Genomic DNA, 20682 nt, shown 5'->3' on the forward strand with positions numbered 1-20682 from the left:
GGAAGTCTGTGGGAAGGAAAAGGTGTGGCAGAAAACGCTGCACAACGAGAAGAGGTGACCGGACCCTGAGGAAGATTGTGGAGAAGGACCGATTCCAGACCTTGGGGGACCTGCGGAGTCTGGAGTAGAAACATCCAGAGCCACCGTGTACAGGCGTGTGCAGGAAATGGGCTACAGGTGCCGCATTCCCCAGGTCAAGCCTTTTTTGGCTTGAAACAGCGGCAGAAGCGCCTGACCTGGACTACAGAGAAGCAGCACTGGACTGTTGCTCAGTGGTCCAAAGTACTTTTTTCGGATGAAAGCAAATTTTGCAAGTCATTCGGAAATCAAGGTGCCAGAGTCTGGAGGAAGACTGGGGAGAGGGAAATGCCAAAATGCCTGAAGTCCAGTGTCAAGTACCCACAGTCAGTGATGGTCTGGGGTGCCATGTCAGCTGCTGGTGTTGGTCCACTGTGTTTTATCAAGGGCAGGGTCAATGCAGCTAGCTATCAGGAGATTTTGGAGCACTTCATGCTTCCATCTGCTGAAAAGCTTTATGGAGATGAAGATTTCATTTTTCAGCACGACCTGGCACCTGCTCACAGTGCCAAAACCACTGGTAAATGGTTTACTGACCATGGTATTACTGTGCTCAATTGGCCTGCCAACTCTCCTGACCTGAACCCCATAGAGAATCTGTGGGATATTGTGAAGAGAAAGTTGAGAGACGCAAGACACAACACTTTGGATAACACCTCAGCAGTGCCACAGGCTGATTGCCTCCATGCCACGCCGCATTGAAGAAGTCATTTCTGCAAAAGGATTCCCGACCAAGTATTGAGTGCATAACTGAACATAATTATTTGAAGGTTGACTTTTTTTTGTATTAAAAACACTTTTCTTTTATTGGTCGGATGAAATATGCTAATTTTTTGAGATAGGAATTTTGGGTTTTCATGAGCTGTATGCCAAAATCATCAATATTAAAACAATAAAAGGCTTGAACTACTTCAGTTGTGTGTAATGACTCTAAAATATATGAAAGTCTAATGTTTATCAGTACATTACAGAAAATAATGAACTTTATCACAATATGCTAATTTTTTGAGAAGGACCTGTATATGCATTAAAAAATCTGTGGAGTTTGGATGGCACCTGGTGGCTGTTTGTGATAACACCCTAACAACTTCCTAAAACTTCAAATTTGGAAAATAACTTGACAAAAGGGTTTAATTTTATAGCAATTTTAGAGTAAAACCTGTTATGTAAATTAATAATTTTATACTAAAATATATAAATGGTTCAGTACATTTTTTTTTTACAGTAAATTAAAACTACTAAACTTTTTAACAGGTCTGTCAGTTTAACATGTTAACTTAATTAGTTATGAAAAAATAACGCAATTAAAATATTTTAATGCAGTTGACGGACTGGTCCCACCATCAGACCTGTACATCTTATATTTCATATAGTTGACCGTTGACAAATATGATGCAGGGCAACAACTTCATAAATGCAGTTATGCCCTAAAATTCAAGATATTGGTGCACAAAATTCCCCTAAATGAGTTTGTCTCATATAGTTATATCATATCTTAAGCCATTTCACACGAGCAGGGAGGGCAGTATTACAAGAGCGCTGATTTTGTCCCAACTAAATAAGAATAAGTAAATAAGAAGTTTATATTGTGTTCTATTTTAAACACAATATTATGTTTTTGCTCAGTTTTGCAGAGAACATATTACCTTTAAAGCCATAACAGAATTGTTGCGCATCTCCGAGCAACACAGCGGTGTTTAAATCTGAATTGAATCGCATGTGTGAATCAATGATTCAAAGGCCCATTTATAAACTAGCCCTGGGTTCCATTCGGAAGGGCTCATCCCTATGCCCTAATCCACGGGTGTCAAACTCAGTTCCTGGACCCCCTCGAAAACGTAATGATTCATCTGAAGGGGCTTATCCTCTCAATAATAAATTTGAATTTGGAGGGCTGCAGCCCTGCAGAGTTTTGTTCCAACCCTGCTCCAACACATATGTGACCCTGGACCACAAAACCAGTCATAAGGTTAAATTTTACAAAACTGAGATATATACACATCATATGAAAGCTCAATAAATAAGCTTTCTATTGATGTATAGTTCGTTAGGATAGGACAATATTTGGCCGAGATACATCTATTTGAAAATCTGGAATCTGAGGGTGCAAAAAAATCTAAATACTGAGAAAATCTCCTTTAAAGTTGTCCAAATTAAGTTCTTAACAATGCATATTACTAATCAAAAATTACATTTTGATAGGTTTACAGTAGGAATTTTACAAAAAAATCTTAATGTAACATGATCTTTACTTAATTTCCTAATGATTTTTGACAAAAGAAAAATCAATTTTGACCCATATAATGTATTTTTGGCTATTGCTACAAATATACCCCAGCGACTTAAGACTGGTTTTGTGGTCCAGGGTCACAAATACTGTGCAGTTTTCAACTGACAGACTTGATTAGTTGGAACAGGTGTGTTTAATTAGAGTTGTATCTAAAATCTGCATGGCTGCGCCACTCCAGGACTGGAGTTTGACACCCCTGCCCTAATCCCTTCAAAGGGTTTACACTCAGGAGTGAGAGTGTCGAAGGGTTGAAGGGTGTAGGGGGCCAAATAACGTTTCGTGAAGTGCCCTTTTGTACCATCATCCCATGCCTACACAGAGGTGCCGTCATCATGCGAAGAATCTGTGCAAAGGATCATGGGAGCCCGAAGTGTCCATCAGTTGTACCCTTCGAAATCTTTCATTCCGAAGGGCCCTTTGAAGTGACTAGTTTTCAGCACTTTGGTTTGGAACACACTGAGAGCCCTTTACTTAATTCCTGAATGAATAAACCGTTTGAATCACCTGCTGCCAGATTTAGTTTCTTATTAAGACTTTGTTTTGAAATTTGAAAGTTAGAAATTCAAATATTTCTTTTGTGGAACATAAAATAAGATATTTTGAAGACTGTTGTAACAAAGTTGTTTTGGTTACCAATGACTTTCATTGTATGAACAAAAAATACTGAGATGTTTCTTAAATAATCTTCTTTTATGTTCCATAGTCAACTGACAGCCCTAATTTTTTAATACTTTCATATTTTGAAATTATTCCACTTCTGCAATAATCTACTGACTCTTCCTTAAAAAAAAAAAAAAAGAGTCCAACCTTACATCTGTATTCAAAAGCATTGATGAATTATAACAATTTAAGTCTGGATAGTGCATTTTTGTCTATGTTCAAAAATGGGGGGAACAGTTAAAGGGTAAAACTAAACTAAAATAAATACAACATTATCTGTTGTGTTCTGCTTTATGGGTCAACCCTGTCTTGTGCTGGTCCACCCTGTCATCTAAAACAATTCAATCATATGTATATAACCCAGTGTGTTCAATAGCTAGGTGTGGGGGCAATATAATGCAAACAAAAATCTGCATCTAAATATAGTTCTGCAAATAAGAAAAATTAATGTGCAATTTGTAAGTTTCTTTAAAAACACAAGGTTTACATAAAATCGTTTATGCATTTAACATTTAACAGCAAACAAATAACCCACTTTAGGAAAGGGACATAATACCTTGCAGAAAATATAATTAGCATCTTAATATTGCAATGAAACATATTTAACAGTAATATATATGTCCATGAAAGGGTGGACATATCTTATGGTTTATGCTTTGAATAATGGCCCATAATTATCTAAAAAAAAAAAAAAAAAAAAAAAAAGTGTCAAAAATGTGTGAACCTCAGCTAATATATTTCTATAGTACTTAAGTGTCTACCATTTATGACATGACATAAAGGGAATGGGAAATTAAGACCAAAAGGGTTGAAAGGCACTCTATGGTAATAATGACCCATTTATTTAAATTAATTATCGATCAAGATTCAGAGACAGAAAGCGAGATGACAGCGTTATTTGTGTGTTGCATCTGTGCGTCTCTCTCTACAAACAATTAATTACTTCAAAAACAATCATTTTAACGATTTTACACTGTTGAGGTATATATAGTAACAATCTAGTATCTAGGCTATTTTATTAATAAAAATCACAGGGAAGCATTGACAAGTTTGTGCGCGCTCAGCGCAATCTGTGATCTCTGACTTCTCTGTGCGTTTTTGTGTTTGTGTGCGAGTGAAGTGTTGGTTAATGAGCATCAATTAAAACAATGCATTATTATAGAACCGTGAATTAACTGACTTGGAACTACCTGTTCATTTTCACAGTTTTACTGCATACCTGCCAGCCAATCCAGTATTCAGACCATGGAATAAACAAAGGTAACCAACTAACATTATAGATATTCTTTTGGTTTCTGTACCCAATATTTAAAAAAAAAAATTACAAATGCAATGAAAATACCAGTATCCGTACTCGGTATTGGCAAGTACCAACAATAAAAGTAACATACTTTTTCCCATTAATTGTAATAATCCAGTGAGATTTTTGTTTGCACAAAAACGTCAACAGGCAGTGCTCCACACATGTCTGGTATGACATAAAGAAACAGACTAAATCCAGAAGAATTGTGGCAACATCTCCAAGATGCTTCAAAAAATCTACCTGCAAAGCCACAGTACTGTTAAAAGTTTTAGGCACTTGTGTAAAATACTGTAGAATGAGGATTCGGTCAAGAATAATGTCATAAATAGATTTGATCAATTAGCTTCTAGTAACTAAATTAAGTCAACATTTGGTGTGACAATCCTTTGCATTTAAAGCAGCTTTTGCCCTAGGCACACTTGCACATAGTTTTTCAGGTAGATTTGCAGGTAGATTTCTTAATGCATCTTGGAGATGTTGCCACAATTCTTCTGGGCCCGTATTCATAAAGATTCTAAGAATCCTCTCAGAAAGCTTTTATTTTAGCTTAAAAACTCCTACGTAGGAGTTTTAGCTTAAGAGTGATTCAGGATCAATCTGAGAGCAACTCTGAGCAAAGAAAATACAAAAACCTTTTATCTTAGTGTGGAGGCGGGGTTGGTCCTGTTGCTAGCGATGACACAGCATTTTAAAGACTGTGATTGGTTGGTTGTCGAAGAAGGAAATAAAAGAGTACTTTTAAGTGTAGGGTCTAGTTTAAGCCTTCACTTTGAAATTATAGGCATCATTTTTCCTGTTTTACCGCAACACACATATTATATAAGTTTATATATTTTATATGTTTATATATATTTTTGTTTACCACGCTGTTAATGTTGTTTTTAATGTTGATTATAGGTAATCAACAGCAGCACTTTAAGGTTGTGAAAGTGCTGTAATTGTTTGTGTGATCTCTTTGCTTATAGAAGGTTGTGAACATACCCAAATTATTACTGCTGCATAGTTGCATTGTTTCCAGTTGCCAAATAAGTTCATGTAATAAATGTAGTGATTTCTTCCATTTCTGCACTATGTCAGAGATGTTAGCATGTCTCTAATAAAATAAGTCACAAACATTATCTCTGCACAATCTCATGTGTAGCATCAGTGAAATCACTGTCATGCATTGTGTGCAAATATTGCATTGCCCTCCTCATGTTTTGTCAGTGTTATCCACTGCTAAAGAAACTCTTAAGCCTCTTAAAAGTCCTCTTCCCTACTCCTAACAATTTGGACCTTAAGACCTCTTTTAAGGGTTAAGATTATTTCTGAATTACTTTTTTCTTTACTAGGATCTTTTCTTTAATTTTAAGGGAAAACGCCCACTTTTCTAAGAATTCTCTAAGAATTTTGTCACTAGGAGCAACTCTTTGCACTAAGATTCTTTATGAATACGGGCCCAGATCTCTGTTTGGAGCAGTGGCTGTTGTCAGACCCCTTATACAAACAAATTTCACAGAACTCTTAGAATTAAATGGCAAAATAAATGTTTGAAAACATAAACTGATATTTCCTACTGACAAACTACAGCAAAAGATAGAATGAATGAATGTTGAATGTTTTAAAATCAATACAATTTTGAATAATAAAAGACACTTTAAATTTGAACTAAAACCACTAGTAGGTGGCAGCAAATAACGGTCTTGAGTCATTCTTTCAAACAATTCATTCAAAATGCTTATTCAATCAGGAATCAAATAAGCAAATAACGGCATTTGCAAACAGCTAATTAAATCGCTTTTTCCAAACGATTCGTTCAAAATCGCAGATTCATTTGCCAACAAAACGCCACTGTACCACAGTAATAAACTACTAGCCTAAGAAAGTTGAAACATGATTCAAGTGTACAGTAAATAAAAAAATAAAAATAACAAAAACACAAATTACAAGCATAAATAAATACAATATTACAAATAAAACAGTAGTATTCAGGTTCAGAAGTGTAATAAGTGTAAACGTACACGGCATAGTGTTCACTATATATATATATATATATTATATAAATTATTTTTGCAAAAGATCCAGGCCATTTGAACGTTTCGCGCATGAACCACATTGGTTAATAACCATCTCTTATCGATAATCATTCGTTGATTAATTGTTAACATGCCTAATTTATACTATATATATGCATACCTAAATATTCTCTGTCTACTGTAAAGATCATGTCAGACACTGTACTTGAGCCCTTGTCTGAGATTCACATGAAAATTACAGCCAGGTTATAGAGATGGCCGGCATAACAATATAGCAGTGATGATATGTTGTATCAATAGAGATTTCGAAATATCACTTATACACCTATGTGAAACATACGGCGCAGTACTAAAAAAAAAAACAGAAAAATGCATGAATAACAAAAAGATTGGGATCTGCTTGATGTTAAAAAGAGTGCAATTAGCTGCGCAAAAAAAAAAAAAAAAAAAAAAAAATACCGGCATGCAATACTGCAGTCCTCACAGTTTGGTAAACATACAAAGTGCGAGTACCAGACATTTATGTCTTTAGTTAAAGTAAAAATTAGGGAAAGAAATGGAAAGCATGTCAATATTCTGAATCTGTGCATAAATAGGTCTTACAGTGACAACAGTCTATTTAGGGCTGGGCGGTATACCTTTTCATACCGAATACCGGTGTTTTTTTTTAAAAATGATATTCATTTTTCATATACCCCAATACCGGTGAGTGTGTGCGTACAAAGCGTCGGGAACACGTATGTTGACGCAAACAGAAACTGCAGCTTGCACGTGCTTGTCTGAAGCAACACATCTGCGGTGTGGACGTATTATATATGTGAGAAAGACCCAGGGTTAGTAGTGATTTGCAAAACTTGTAATGCCGAAATTGCCTGTGATGAGAGCGCGCAGACAGATGTAGCTTTCAGTTACGTAGCAATATTTTAAAGATATGTCTTTTCTATATACTGTATTTTTATAAATATTTATGTTTTAAACCATGGAGGTGAGCCAATAGATATCACACATGCAACGTGAAAACTGCGCAATAGTTAAAGTGAAAGGAAAACTGACTTTCAGCATCTGATGTGCATTCTTTCAGAGACAATGAGAGTGAGAGACAATTATACTTCATAAGCTGATATTAATTTAGTCCCTTAATATTTTTCTTGTGCCCCGAACATGGTGGGAAAAAAAATAAAAAGAAACGTATTTTGGGTAAGGTTTGTTTTTGAAAGTCTTAAATAAAGCTCTTAATTTTCATTGATGACTGCAGTGTTATTAGGGGGTTATGAAAGTCATAATTATGATTTCAGGTGGTCTTAAATGCGGGGACTGAAAGACAAGAATTGCGATGAAACTTCAAAAGGCTATCCATTGAATAAATATGAGCGCTGCACGTTTCAAAATCATTTGCTGCGCTGCTTTGTATACTACCATTCTAACAGCGCCTCCTGCTGGAAGAGAAACACGTAGAGTTGTAAATGTGAACTGATGGATCCACAAGATAATGTGTTATAAAAATTTAAACAATTTAAACAAAGGCAGTAAAATATATGTATATGTTATTTACGTAATATAATACTTGATTGATAATAATTGTTTAAATTGATATCATTGATTTATTCTTTGAAACTTTAATATTAATGTATGCAATTGCAATGCCTTGATTTTAGTAAGATTAGTACAGTCATGGCCATAAATGCAATGGTACTAATAATTGGCATAATTCTTTCGGTTTTCGGTTTCGGCCAAGAATTTTCATTTCGGTGCATCACTACATCATATGTAAATGTGGTCAGGCTAAAGTTGTAGCCGCAGGAGGCAACACGAGCAATTTGCTTCACCACCTCCGCCACAAACATGTCCTGGAATATGAAGAATGCACAATAAAGTGTTGTGTATTTTGACTGCAAGTCATGAATTCTGATTTATTCACCTCATTACAATTAGGAGTGCCACTGTCACTTCTTTGTGAACAGCAGCATTTTGTGAGACCAATCAAACCTGGGTTAATACTAGTCCAGTCAATGTAAGCCAACATACTGCAGTAATTATTCTCTAATTTATTAGGAAATGTGGTTAACACCTAGTCATGCATAAAAATAAAATAATACCGTTAAATACCGTATAATTTTGAAAAATACCGTGATATATATTTTTGGTCATACCGCCCAGCTCTAAGTCTATTATTCCTTTTTCACTTACTGCTCTTGACTGAATAACCTTAATACCTATAATAAGTATCAGTGAATCTTTAACGTTTTATTTTAAAATGTAATTATTTAACTTCTGTAGCATTTCTTACTTGAATGCTACTGTTAAATTGACTTACTGCTAAACTGTGCCAATACAAATTCAAACACTGGATGTTTTGTCGCAAAAGCAAAAGTACATTGTTAGGCCTTCCAAATGAGTAGACAACTAGAAATCAGTGGTTAAGTTATATTTACAATACTGTTCTAGAACAGTACAATGCAAATATTTGCGTATGAGCAGCACATTTTACGGAGGACTGTTTTCTGAACCTGGGAGAGTTGGTTTTACCGTTTTGTCTCATCGCACTGGGACACGACATCACAACATGGTAAGGGGCGTGACATTTCCGTCACACGCTTAAGGTATTTGGCCAATCACAATGCACTGAAATAGTCATAATGTTATGCCTGATCAGTGTATATCGTTTATATTTGGGCCCACCCTTAAGAGAAGGGTTGACACTAAACTCTGACATGAAGGCATATCTTCAGGAGCAGAAAACATCACCCTTTGTTTAAGGAAAAAAATCTTAATACCCCCATGGCTGTCAGGGCCTCCATCTCCTTGAGCATGTCAGGCCAGTGCTGTGGCCACTCTCTCTTGATCATCTCAACTACTATGCGTGAGAGGGCATCCTTAACATGACATTCCTCTTGCAAAATCGGATGTGTACCCTAAAACAGGACATTGAGCCATAATATGAATAAGCAATTTTCATGAACCATGCAGTAATATGATATAGTAGAGATACACTTCCAAAATGCTCACATTTGACAACAGGCCCATAGTGCAGTTTTTCAGCTGGAGCTTTTCTTCTGGCGCCATGTCATTCCACTTAAACCTGTTCACAAAATAATGTGTTCAGCTTAATACTCAGTGCTCACTGTGGTGTACACACACTAAAGGGTTTTAAACACTTACTTGACTACATGCTCCAGTATCTGCAGCCCAAAGTGTCTGACCACAGCAGTCTGCGATTTCTCCGCTAACTGAAGACCACATTCAACACAGAAGGGACTTTTCTCTTTAAATTCTTCAATAAACTACAGCAACAACAAGGAAAAAATAAAGAATTTAATAGCACATGGTAAGAAAGCATCAATACATAAAATTCATGGTTTACTATGTGCCTCAGTTCAGGTGACTGATCAGAACGACAGAAAAAACAATTGTCTTAAAATTAATTGTTTTGTGAACAAAATTTTTAGTATAGTCATATGCAATTGAGTTTACATTAGGGAAAAACTAATTCTAAGGCTTAACTACAATAAATAAAAAATATGTTTTTATACATGCACATTGTTTAAGAAAAATTACAATAAACTAGCAACATATCAGTTGAAATAATTTGAAACATCAGAGCACATCTATTTACAAATTACAAAATCATAGGAATATAGTTTTTATTTCCTAAGTGAGGATGCTTCAGATATGAGCAGCTAGAAATAGTCTCGTCTCCCGTGAGCTTCACGTGAAGAAGGCTATTTGTGTGGCACACCTCACCGTCTGTTAACAGTGTAATTGTGTACACTGTATTGAATGCTCTGTATCTGTAAAGATGAGGATGTAAATGTCCATGCATCGTTTCATGTATACGAGATACATACTCATATAAATAATGTAGTCTAATCCTACCTCCCTTACGCTTCTTGATAGATATTGATAAGGTTGAGATGATACGGCAGCAAACAAGAACATCAGAACTTAGTAAAATCACTATGCGCATATGAATTATTGAAGAAAAAACGGAGGAGCCACGATTAACGAAGAGTTGCCAAAACAACGTTCTTCATAACTGACTTCTACAATATGGATTCATGAATGAAGGCATCATAATAGCCTTTTAATCGTATTTGAAATTGAAGATAATTTACCTTAAGGGCCTCCAGGCGGTATGTTTGGCTTGATTCTGCCTCCATCATCACATTCACTGCCTTTATAAGCTCATCGCACAACGCACGTATCGGTTCGGCCATGGCTTTTAAACAGGTCCAGCAGATGGAATGTAAAACACCAGTAGATCTGTAAAATGTACTGCACGCTTCACTACTCTGTATATATAGGCGAGCATTACCCAAAACGTGGTAGGTCCCCGCTGTCTGTGGACCGCCTTAATCAAGATGGCGGAACTTGCGTGACCTCTGGGGATTGTAGTTTTTTAAGTGTCGTTAACATAGCCGTTTTTCTATACCAACTGCATCCTAATTCACCTATACTATGCCCTGAAAGTATGTTCTCTTGTTGTAAGTAAAAGCAGATACTTTTAAGTTCGTACTTAGTAGATATTAAGTAGGCTTTGGAACATACCCACTGCAAAACCGGCTTATCCTGTCACAATGAATATCCTCATGTACACTCTACAATAAATGTAATTAAATTTACACAACCCAAGAAGTATGAATAAGTCTATACGATAATAAAGGATATTGGGAAACCAAGACCTCATTATACTTTTTAATTTTGTTTATTTTTCCACACAACATTTTATAATAATATATTATAAAAAATAATTATAGGAAACATGATGACTTATGGTAATCCATTGAGATAAGAAATATACCTTCTGCTTTTGACCATAAAACTTTTGATAATAAAACTCGACTAGGGAGAAGCATCTTCTTTTCTTCTCTTCCCTGATTGGCACTCATCAGTTAAACCACCAAAGTCAAGTCAAGATTATTTATACAGCGCTTTTTACAACACAAGTTGTGCCAAAGCAACCTTACAGTATTAAAATAATAAAATAAAATGTCAATAATAATGCAAGAGTTCCATATCGCAACAAAGTCAAATTGGTGGGGACTCATCTGGTTCCCATGGCCTTGTGCCGGTGGCCGTTTAAGGTAGGAGTTCTTTCCTGATGATCTGTCTCTGGGGCTCATCTAGTTGACACGCTATCCGCTGACATTCGGCTGTAGGTGTTGATCCACCATCTGCTCTGGTTTGGACTGGATCCGGGGGACTGCAGTGGCCATGATCTGGATACTGACTGGATCTGGTGGCTATGGTGACCTGGGAATAAGAAACAAACAGACTAATATTAATGTAGATGCAAGAGTTCCAAGTTGCCACAAAATCAGATTGGAGAGGACTCATCTGGTTTTCGTTGTCTTGCGTCAATGGCCGTCTAGGTGATGAGGTCTTCACTGATGATCTGTCTTTGATGTGGTCTCTGCTGACATTCAGGGCTGTAGAGGATATCTCTGGGTGCAGATGGGCACGGACTAGATCCTGGGGACTGCAGTGACCGTCTGATCTGGATACAGGTGGCTACGGTGACCTCGGAATAAGAAGGAAAGATACTAATATTAGCGTAGATGCCATTCTTCTTCTGATGCAACGAGTACATCAGGTGTTATAGGAAGTGTCCCTGGTTCCGGTTGACCTAAATAATGCAGCCTAACAATCCTTTAATGGATTTGGATTATGAAATGTATTAAGTGTAGGCCAGGTTAAAGAGATGGGTCTTTAATCTAGATTTAAACTGACAGAGTGTGTCTGCCTCCCGAACAGTAGATTGTTCCAGAGTTTGGGCGCTAAATGTGAAAAAGATCTGCCGCCCGCAGTTGATTTTGATATTCTAGGTACTATCAAATTGCCAGAATTTTGAGAACGCAGCGGACGTGAGGGACTATAATATGATAAAAGCTCGCTCAAGTACTGAGGAGCTAAACCATTGAGGGCTTTAGGAGTAATTAGCAAGATTTTGAAATCTATACGATGTTAAATAGGGAGCCAGTACAGTGTTGACAGAACCGGGCTAATATGGTCATACTTTCTGGTTCTAGTAAGAACTCTAGCTGCTGCATTTTGGACCAGCTGGAGTTTGTTTATTAAGCGTGCAGAACAACCACCCAATAAAGCATTACAATAATCTATCCTTGAGGTCATGAACGCATGGATTAACGTTTCTGCATTTGACATCGTGAGCATAGGTCGTAATTTCGATATATTTTTTAGATGAAAAAATGTGGTTTTGCAAATGCTAGAAATGTGGCTTTCGAAGGAAAGATTGCTATCCAATAGCACACCTAGGTTCCTGACTGATGACGACGAATTGACAGAGCAGTCATTGAGTAATAGACTGTGTTTTAGGTTATTACATGCGGAGGTTTTAGGTCCAATAATTAACACCTCTGTTTTTTTTTTCAGAATTTAGCAGCAAAAAATTTCTTGCCATCCAATTTTTTATTTCAACTATGCATTCTGTTAGTTTTTCAAATTGGTATGTTTCGCCAGGCCGTGAAGAAATATAGAGCTGCGTATCATCAGCATAACAGTGAAAGCTAACACCATGTTTCCTGATGATATCTCCCAAGGGTAACATATAAAGTGTAAAAAGTAATGGCCCTAGTACTGAGCCTTGAGGTACTCCGTACTGCACTTGTGATTGATATGATACCTCGTCATTCACTGCTATGAATTGATGCCGGTCAGATAAGTACGATTCAAACCAAGCCAGTGCAGTACCACTAATGCCAACATAATTTTCAAGTCTATTTAAAAGAATATTGTGGTCAATAGTATCAAATGCAGCACTAAGATCCAGTAGTACTAATAGAGAGATGCATCCACGATCGGATGACAGGAGAAGATCATTTGTAACTCTAATAAGAGCAGTCTCAGTGCTATGATACGGTCTAAAACCTGACTGGAAATCCTCACAGATACCATTTTTCTCTAAGAAAGAACACACTTGTGAGGACACTACCTTTTCTAGTATCTTTGATAGAAAATGGAGATTTGAAATTGGTCTGTAATTGTTTAATTCATTGGGATCAAGTTGAGGTTTTTTAATTAGAGGCTTAATAACAGCCAGTTTGAAAGTTTACGATAGTATGATTTCGGCAATGAGTAGGACCTGAAACGTGTTGTCTAACCCCAACTGAGTTCAGAATATCTATAAATGCTGATCCCAATGCATCTTTTTCATTATCAACATGGATGTTAAAATCACCCACTATTAAGACCACTATCTGCGGCCAACACAAATTCAGATAGAAAATCAGCAAATTCTTTAATAAAGTCTGTATGGTGCCCTGGTGGCCTGTATACAGTAGCCAGTAAAAACGTCACAGGAGATTTATCATTAATACTTGATTCTTTGGATAATGTTATATGGAGCACCATTACTTCAAACGAGTTATACTTAAAGCCCGTTCTCTGAGAAACACTGAACATATTGCTATAAATTGTGCAAACACCTCCCCCCTTACCTTTTACATGTGGCACATGTTTATAACAGTAATTTTGGGGGGGGTTGCCTCATTTAAAATAATGTAATCATCTGGTTTTAGCCAGGTTTCTGTCAAACAGAGCACATCTAGCTTATGATCAGTGATCATATCATTAACAAAAAGTGCTTTCGTAGAAAGTGACCTGATATTTAATAAGCCAAGCTTTATCGTTTGTTTCTCAGTATTATATACATTTTTTATTTGTTGAACATCAATTAAATTGTTACTCTTACCTTGCTTTGGACGTTTATTGTATTTTCTAGCTCGGGGAACAGACACAGTCTCTATAGTGTGATATCTAGGTGAAAGGGTCTCTATGTGCTGAGAATTAACTGATTTCTGTGACGTGAGGCGGCTAGCAGACGGTCGGTTTAGCCAGTCTGTCTGCTTCCTGACCTGGGCCCCAGTTAGTCAAGTGCAAACGCTAAGACTATGTGCCATATTTCTAGATAGGAGAGATTCTCCACATCCGGAGGGATGAAGACCATCTCTTTTCAACAGGTCGGGTCAGCCCCAGAAACTCGTCCAATTGTCTATGAAACCTATGTTATTTCGCGGGCACCACTTTGACATCCAACCGTTTAATGATGACAATCTACTATGTATCTCGTCACCACGGTAAGCAGGGAGGGGACCAGAGCATATTACAATGTCTGACATCGTACTTGCAAGTTCACACACCTCTTTAACATTATTTTTAGTGATCTCCGACTGGCGAAGTCGAACATCATTAGTGCCGACGTGAATAACAATCTTACTGAATTTACGTTTAGCATTAGCCAGCACTTTTAAATTTGCCAAGATGTCAGGCGCTCTGGCTCCAGGTAAACACTGGACTATGGTGGCAGGAGTCTCTATTTTCACGTTCCGTACAATAGAATCGCCAATTACTAGAGCACTTTCATCAGGTTTCTCAGTGGGTGCTTCACTGAGTGGGGAGAACCTGTTTGATGTTCTGATCGGAACGGAAGAGCGGTGTTTTGACCCGCGACTATGCCGTCTCACAGTCACCCATTTGCCCTGCTGCACGGGCGCTGTAACTACCGGAACCGAACAATTTGCATGTCTCCCTGAACTAGTCACATCCAAAGCCTATCTAAGTCCCTCACATTCTTACTATCCTCCATTAAAGTTTGGATGTGTGTCTCTAGTTCTGAAATCTTCTCTGTCAGCCTAGCTATTTCCTTGCATTTATCACATGTATAAGGCTCACTGCCGACAGAGATAGATAAGCTATACATGTGGCAGGTTGTGCAGACAACAATAGCAAGAGAAGAAGCCATTACTCACCGTTTTTGTTGAACCAAAGCCAAATTTAAGTCGTTTTGCCAGGACCGATCATTTTTAATAGTCGTTACATAGTAATGTGATTGGGCTAGGTAGCCTATTGATCAAAAGAGTATCTTTTTGAAATTTTGCTCTGTTGTGCTACCCACTTATGCTATTTCTTATTAAAAAGGTAAGTAGCACTATTCGACAATGAAAAATGCTTACAAACATTTCATACTATTCTAAACCTTCCCTTAAAATGACACAAATATAGTGTTGATCCTTACAGAAAAAACACATGAATTTCACATGTGCAAAAACACATGTGGTCACATGTGGCCACATATACATGTGATTCTGCACATGTGTTATTTCACATGTGAAAATGTGTGCTTGCACATGTGACACATGTGAAAATCACGTGACACATGTGAAAATCACATGTGATTTGCACATGATTCTGCAAATGTGAATTTTCACATGTGAAAATCACATGTGACATGTGCTTTCACATGTGAAAACGTGCTTTCACGTGTGAAAACGTGCAAACGTGTGCTTTTGGAACACTTTCATGTGCATTCTGTGTGAATTCCCATTTGAATCACATGTGATTCCCATGTGAAACATGTATATTCCCATGTGAAACCCATGTAAGCACATGTATTTTCCTATGTGAAACCCATGTGAAACCAGTGGAATAACATGTGAATCCCATGTGAAACCCTTGTGATCACATGTGTATTCACACGTGTATTCCCATGTAAAACATGTATATTATAAACCTGCTTGTGTTACAATGTTGTGATAGTGAAATGACTCACAACTGTCAACTGTCAATATTTTATTCATGCACAATATACACTCAAACAAATTTAATGTTTGTTCAATTCAATTGTATAGAAAAATTCCATTAAGTTTTATTTAGCAATCCTTATACACTATTCATATTATGAAGAATTCAAATGAATAACTACAATCTAAAGTATTTATATAAATCTTTAAGGGATGGTTCATCCAAAAATGAAAATTATGCCATTAATTACTTACCCTCATGTAGTTTCAAACAAGAAAGGCCTTCATTCATCATCAAAACACAAACATATAAGATAAATTAAGATATTTTGGGGATGCTTCGAGAGCTTTCTGACCCTGCATAGACAGCAATGCAACTGAAATGTTCCCAGGGCCAGAAATGTAGTAAGGACATTATTAAAATAGTTAATGTGACATCAGTGAGTCATCTGTATTTTTGCTCAAAGAAAACTAAAATGACGACCATATTCAAAAATGTCTTCTCTTTGTCATGATCTGGGCTGTGGGGCTTCCCTCAGCCACCTGAGGTCGCTGTTTTCCCTTCCCTGCACTACACTTTCCTAAGTATTCACTCATGTCTGGTCATTAGCACTGATTACACTCACTCCTGCTCACAATTATCTTGTCTATAAGAACTCTCATTTCCCACTACTCTTTCTGGCTGCATTTTCTTTTGTCCTCTATGTTATTTTGTGTTCTTGATATTCCCTGGTTTGTTTGCTCGTTTGTTTATTTTGTGTTTATTATTAAATTTATTTCTTCCCTGCATCTTGGACCCTGACCTCATTCCTGGCACGTGACAGAATGCAGCCAGCACAGATGGGTCCAGCGGGGAGTAATTTTTTTTTTCTTTCGGAGGAGGCGGCATCTTTTGAGGCGGCGTCGGCCGCTCGGTTCGAGGAGGTGATCTACCTCCAACTGGCCGAGATGGAGGCCTGTAGGGCCGAGACGGCGCGACGGCGTTCCCGCTTTGCGGTGGGGGCGGAGTGGCTCTTACGTGGGAAGGCGGAAGTGTCCGTTGTCTCGGTTCCTGATGCGGCGGTGACCGCTCTCGCTGTTCCTGATGCGATGGTGACCGCTCACTCTGTGCCTGAGGCGGCGATGACCGCTCACTCTGTGCCTGATGCGGCGGTGACCGCTCTCGCTGTTCCTGATGCGGCGGTGACCGCTCTTGCTGTTCCTGATGCGGCGGTGACCGCTCTCGCTGTTCCTGATGCGGCGGTGACCGCTCTTGCTGTTCCTGATGCGGTGGTGACCGCTCTCGCTGTTCCTGATGCGGCGGTGACCGCTCTCGCTGTTCCTGACGCGGAGGTGACCGCTCTCGCTGTTCCTGATGCGGCGATGACCGCTCACTCTGTGCCTGACGCGGCTTTGAACACGCTCTCTGTTCAGGACGCGGCCATGACCGATATCTCTACGCCTGACGCGGAGGCGACTGCGCTCTCTGTTCCGGACGCGGAGGCAACCACGCCCTCTGTTCCGGACGCGGCGGTGCCCGCTCTCTCTGTTCCGGACGCGGCGGTGGCCGCTCTCTCTGTTCCGGACGCGGCGGTGGCCGCTCTCTCTGTTCCGGACGCGGCGGTGGCCGCTCTCTCTGTTCCGGACGCGCCGGTGACCGCTCTCTCTGTTCCGGACGCGGCGGTGGCCGCTCTCTCTGTTCCGGACGCGGCGGTGGCCGCTCTCTCTGTTCCGGACGCGGCGGTGGCCGCTCTCTCTGTTCCGGACGCGGCGGTGACCGCTCTCTCTGTTCCCTTCCCTGCACTACACTTTCCTAAGTATTCACTCATGTCTGGTCATTAGCACTGATTACACTCACTCCTGCTCACAATTATCTTGTCTATAAGAACTCTCATTTCCCACTACTCTTTCTGGCTGCATTGTCTTTTGTCCTCTATGTTATTTTGTGTTCTTGATATTCCCTGGACTTTGATCGTGCTCTTGATTTTGTTATTTTGTGTTTATCCCTGGACTTTGATCGTGCTCTTGATTTTGTTATTTTGTGTTTAAGTTTACGTTCAGTTTGTGCCGTGTTGGCCTTTTGGTTTATGTTTATTTGTGTTTTTGTTATATTAAAGTCAACTCCCTGCATTTGGACCCAGAGCTCCTGACTTCACGTGACACTCTTCCATGTCAGTCTGATGTCCTTACTAACTTTCTAGGCCTGGGAACATTTGCATTGTTGTCTATGCAGGGTCAGAAAGCTCTCGAATTTCTCCAAAATTATCTTAATTTGTGTTCTGATGATGAACAAAGGTCTTGCAGGTTTGGAACGACATGAGGGTAAGTAATTAATGACAGAATTTTTAATTCTGAGTTAGGGATGGTTCGATACGTGTATTGGTACTGTTCGGTTCTCGGACGAATTCCAAATGGAAGTGATCATCCCTATCACCTTTGTAGGGGGACTAAGCGAATCTGCTTAGTGCTGACAGACGCGGGCGTGTTCGACTTGAAGTGGCACTGCCCCGCTTCAAGTCGAACACACCCGCATCTGTCAGCACTAAGCAGATTCGCTTAGTTATGCTAACAATAAAAAGACAGCGACATCTGCTGACAGAGACCATGCTGTGTTGTCACGTAAACATCCCAGCTGAAGATAATGAGGAAATAACATCGCTCCCTTCGCCAAGTGCATTGCAAACGACTACATTATGACTTGCACGTGCCCTAAGTCCTCCCACAAAGGTGATAGGGATGATCACTTTCATTTGGAATTTGTCCGAGAACCGAACGGTACCGATACACGTATCGAACCATCCCTATTCTGAGTAAACCTTTTCCTTTAATAACTGATAATGTGCTACTGCAAATTTGTTCTTGAATAAAAAAAGTGACTCAATCACATTTCCCATGGCATGAAGTTGATAAAACCTGAAAGTGCACCAAAAGGCACTGCTAAGTAGACCTAAGTAGACCTAACAACTTGAGTCATATTTGATGACATGAGTTTGGCAATAAACTGGATTGGTGTCATTGTCTGTAAGGAGGGCCACAGCAACATCTTCAAACTCATCAGACTTGTCCTAAATAAAAAAACGGAAAAAAAGAGAGACACAAATCACAAAAAAATCCAGTGTCCAAAATGGTATTGATCAATTTAAGATGTTTTTTTTTAAACTATCAATGATTTTTTTTTATTTTTTATATTTACAATAGTTTTTGACAATTAATTTTAAAACGACAGCTAAAGTAAGCTAAAGTTTACACAACAATTTAAATTAAATCATTATTTACGTTTATTCCATAGTCTTTCTTTTTGATACCACAAAATGGGGGGAAAAATTTGTGAAAAATATATATTTTTTTTTAAACATTTTAAATTTTTTGTGTAATTGACTGATTTTTGTATTTTGGGTAAGTGATCTGAACAAAAACACAGATATAGTATCAGATGCAATCAAACATTTATACACTAAATGAACAACAGTATGAGTAAAAACACTTTTGTATTTTGATTGCATACATAGAGTGGTACTCACAAGGAGACTCACCTGAAGGTTCTCAAAAAGCCAATCACACATGATGGACAGTGGAATGGCCGGGTGTGTAATTCCTATTAAAAAAAGTGTATAAGGTTGACTGTGATGTTACCAGAACAAATGTGATTTTAAATATTCTACTCAGACATATACACAAAAAAGTGTTTAATCTAAAAATAGCTCAATCAAAATAGCAAAAACAAACACAAAGTGGACTATTTATAAGGTTAACAAGTTTGATTCATTCAAAAACGAAACAAGAAATTCTTTCAAATTGCTCATTCAATTCAATAACAAAACACCTCTGTGCTGTGCAGAGAACAAAAAAACTGCTTTGACTGGTCTTTTTTAAACTATTTTGGTTGGCGAAATAAGAGCAGAAACATAACATTCACAACACTGTTGTTAATACTTTACTTACGGAGTAAATTATCCGTAAATGTTCGTTCTGGAAGTGAACTTCTTGTTATATGTAGCCTTGTTTGCCTTTGTTTTGCACTGTTTCTCATTTGGTTTCTCCCTTTGTCTCCCCCTGTCATTTTGTGATCTTTTGGTTTAGTCCTTGTTATTTCATTATCCCCATCACCTGTGTTTCTTGATTAGTTTGTCTTTAATAGTCTGTCTCAGTTTTCAGTTCTCTGTCGGTCATTCATTTAGCCTACGTGTGTGGAAGTTTCTGTTTGTGTTTCTGAAGTATCATATTAAAAGTATTCATCTTTTGTACTACGTCTCCCGTTTCGTCAAACCAGCACAGTCTCTAACACTTCTCCTTTCAGTTGCTATTTTAAACAACTAAACAATTAACTTAAACTATAACAACTAACATTAGTATGAACTGAAGTTTAACATTGATTTACCTCAGTTTTTGCCTGTTTCATCGAAGGGTGCGCAAACATATGAAGCAGAAAAGTAGAAAAGCTACGTTACAAACATATGAAGCAGAAAAGTATTAAATGTTCTAGAATACAACACAGCTATAAAAACTGAAATTCAACATTAAATGTGTAAAAACTAGGAAATCAAGCAAATTTTGCTTACCTTTTCCTCAGCGTACAGTGGACGTTGACCGTTATGGTTTGAATGATGCGCGTGCGCAGAGCTCCGACTTGTCCCATCAGAAATTTAAAATATAAGCGTTATAAATTTGATTTTGACTAAAAAAATTACCCTTACACCGTGTCTACACCGGACACGACAGTTTCCGTGCCGCATTGCAACAGCTAAAGGGGCTGTTCACATACAGTGTCTTTTGAGTGGCGCGCACAAGTTCATTATTTCAAATGTACAGGTCCTTCTCAAA

The 20682-nt window shown here is 38.2% G+C and overlaps 1 protein-coding gene across 1 annotated transcript in view; it reads right to left on the bottom strand.

The window, feature by feature from the left end:
• xpo5 (exportin 5) overlaps positions 1-10674 on the bottom strand; it is a 117386-nt gene extending 106712 nt beyond the window's left edge. The window contains exons 1-4 of the mRNA XM_073835223.1: positions 10459-10674; positions 9506-9627; positions 9353-9425; positions 9121-9258 (exon numbers count right to left, since the gene is read on the bottom strand). Of these exons, the coding sequence (XP_073691324.1) occupies positions 9121-9258; positions 9353-9425; positions 9506-9627; positions 10459-10560 (435 nt within the window). The 5' untranslated portion in view covers positions 10561-10674. The remainder of the gene's footprint in view (positions 1-9120; positions 9259-9352; positions 9426-9505; positions 9628-10458) is intronic.
• Positions 10675-20682: the final 10008 nt, after the last annotated feature.

Source organism: Garra rufa, chromosome 2 (assembly GCF_049309525.1).
Source record: "Garra rufa chromosome 2, GarRuf1.0, whole genome shotgun sequence".
NCBI lineage: Eukaryota > Metazoa > Chordata > Actinopteri > Cypriniformes > Cyprinidae > Garra > Garra rufa.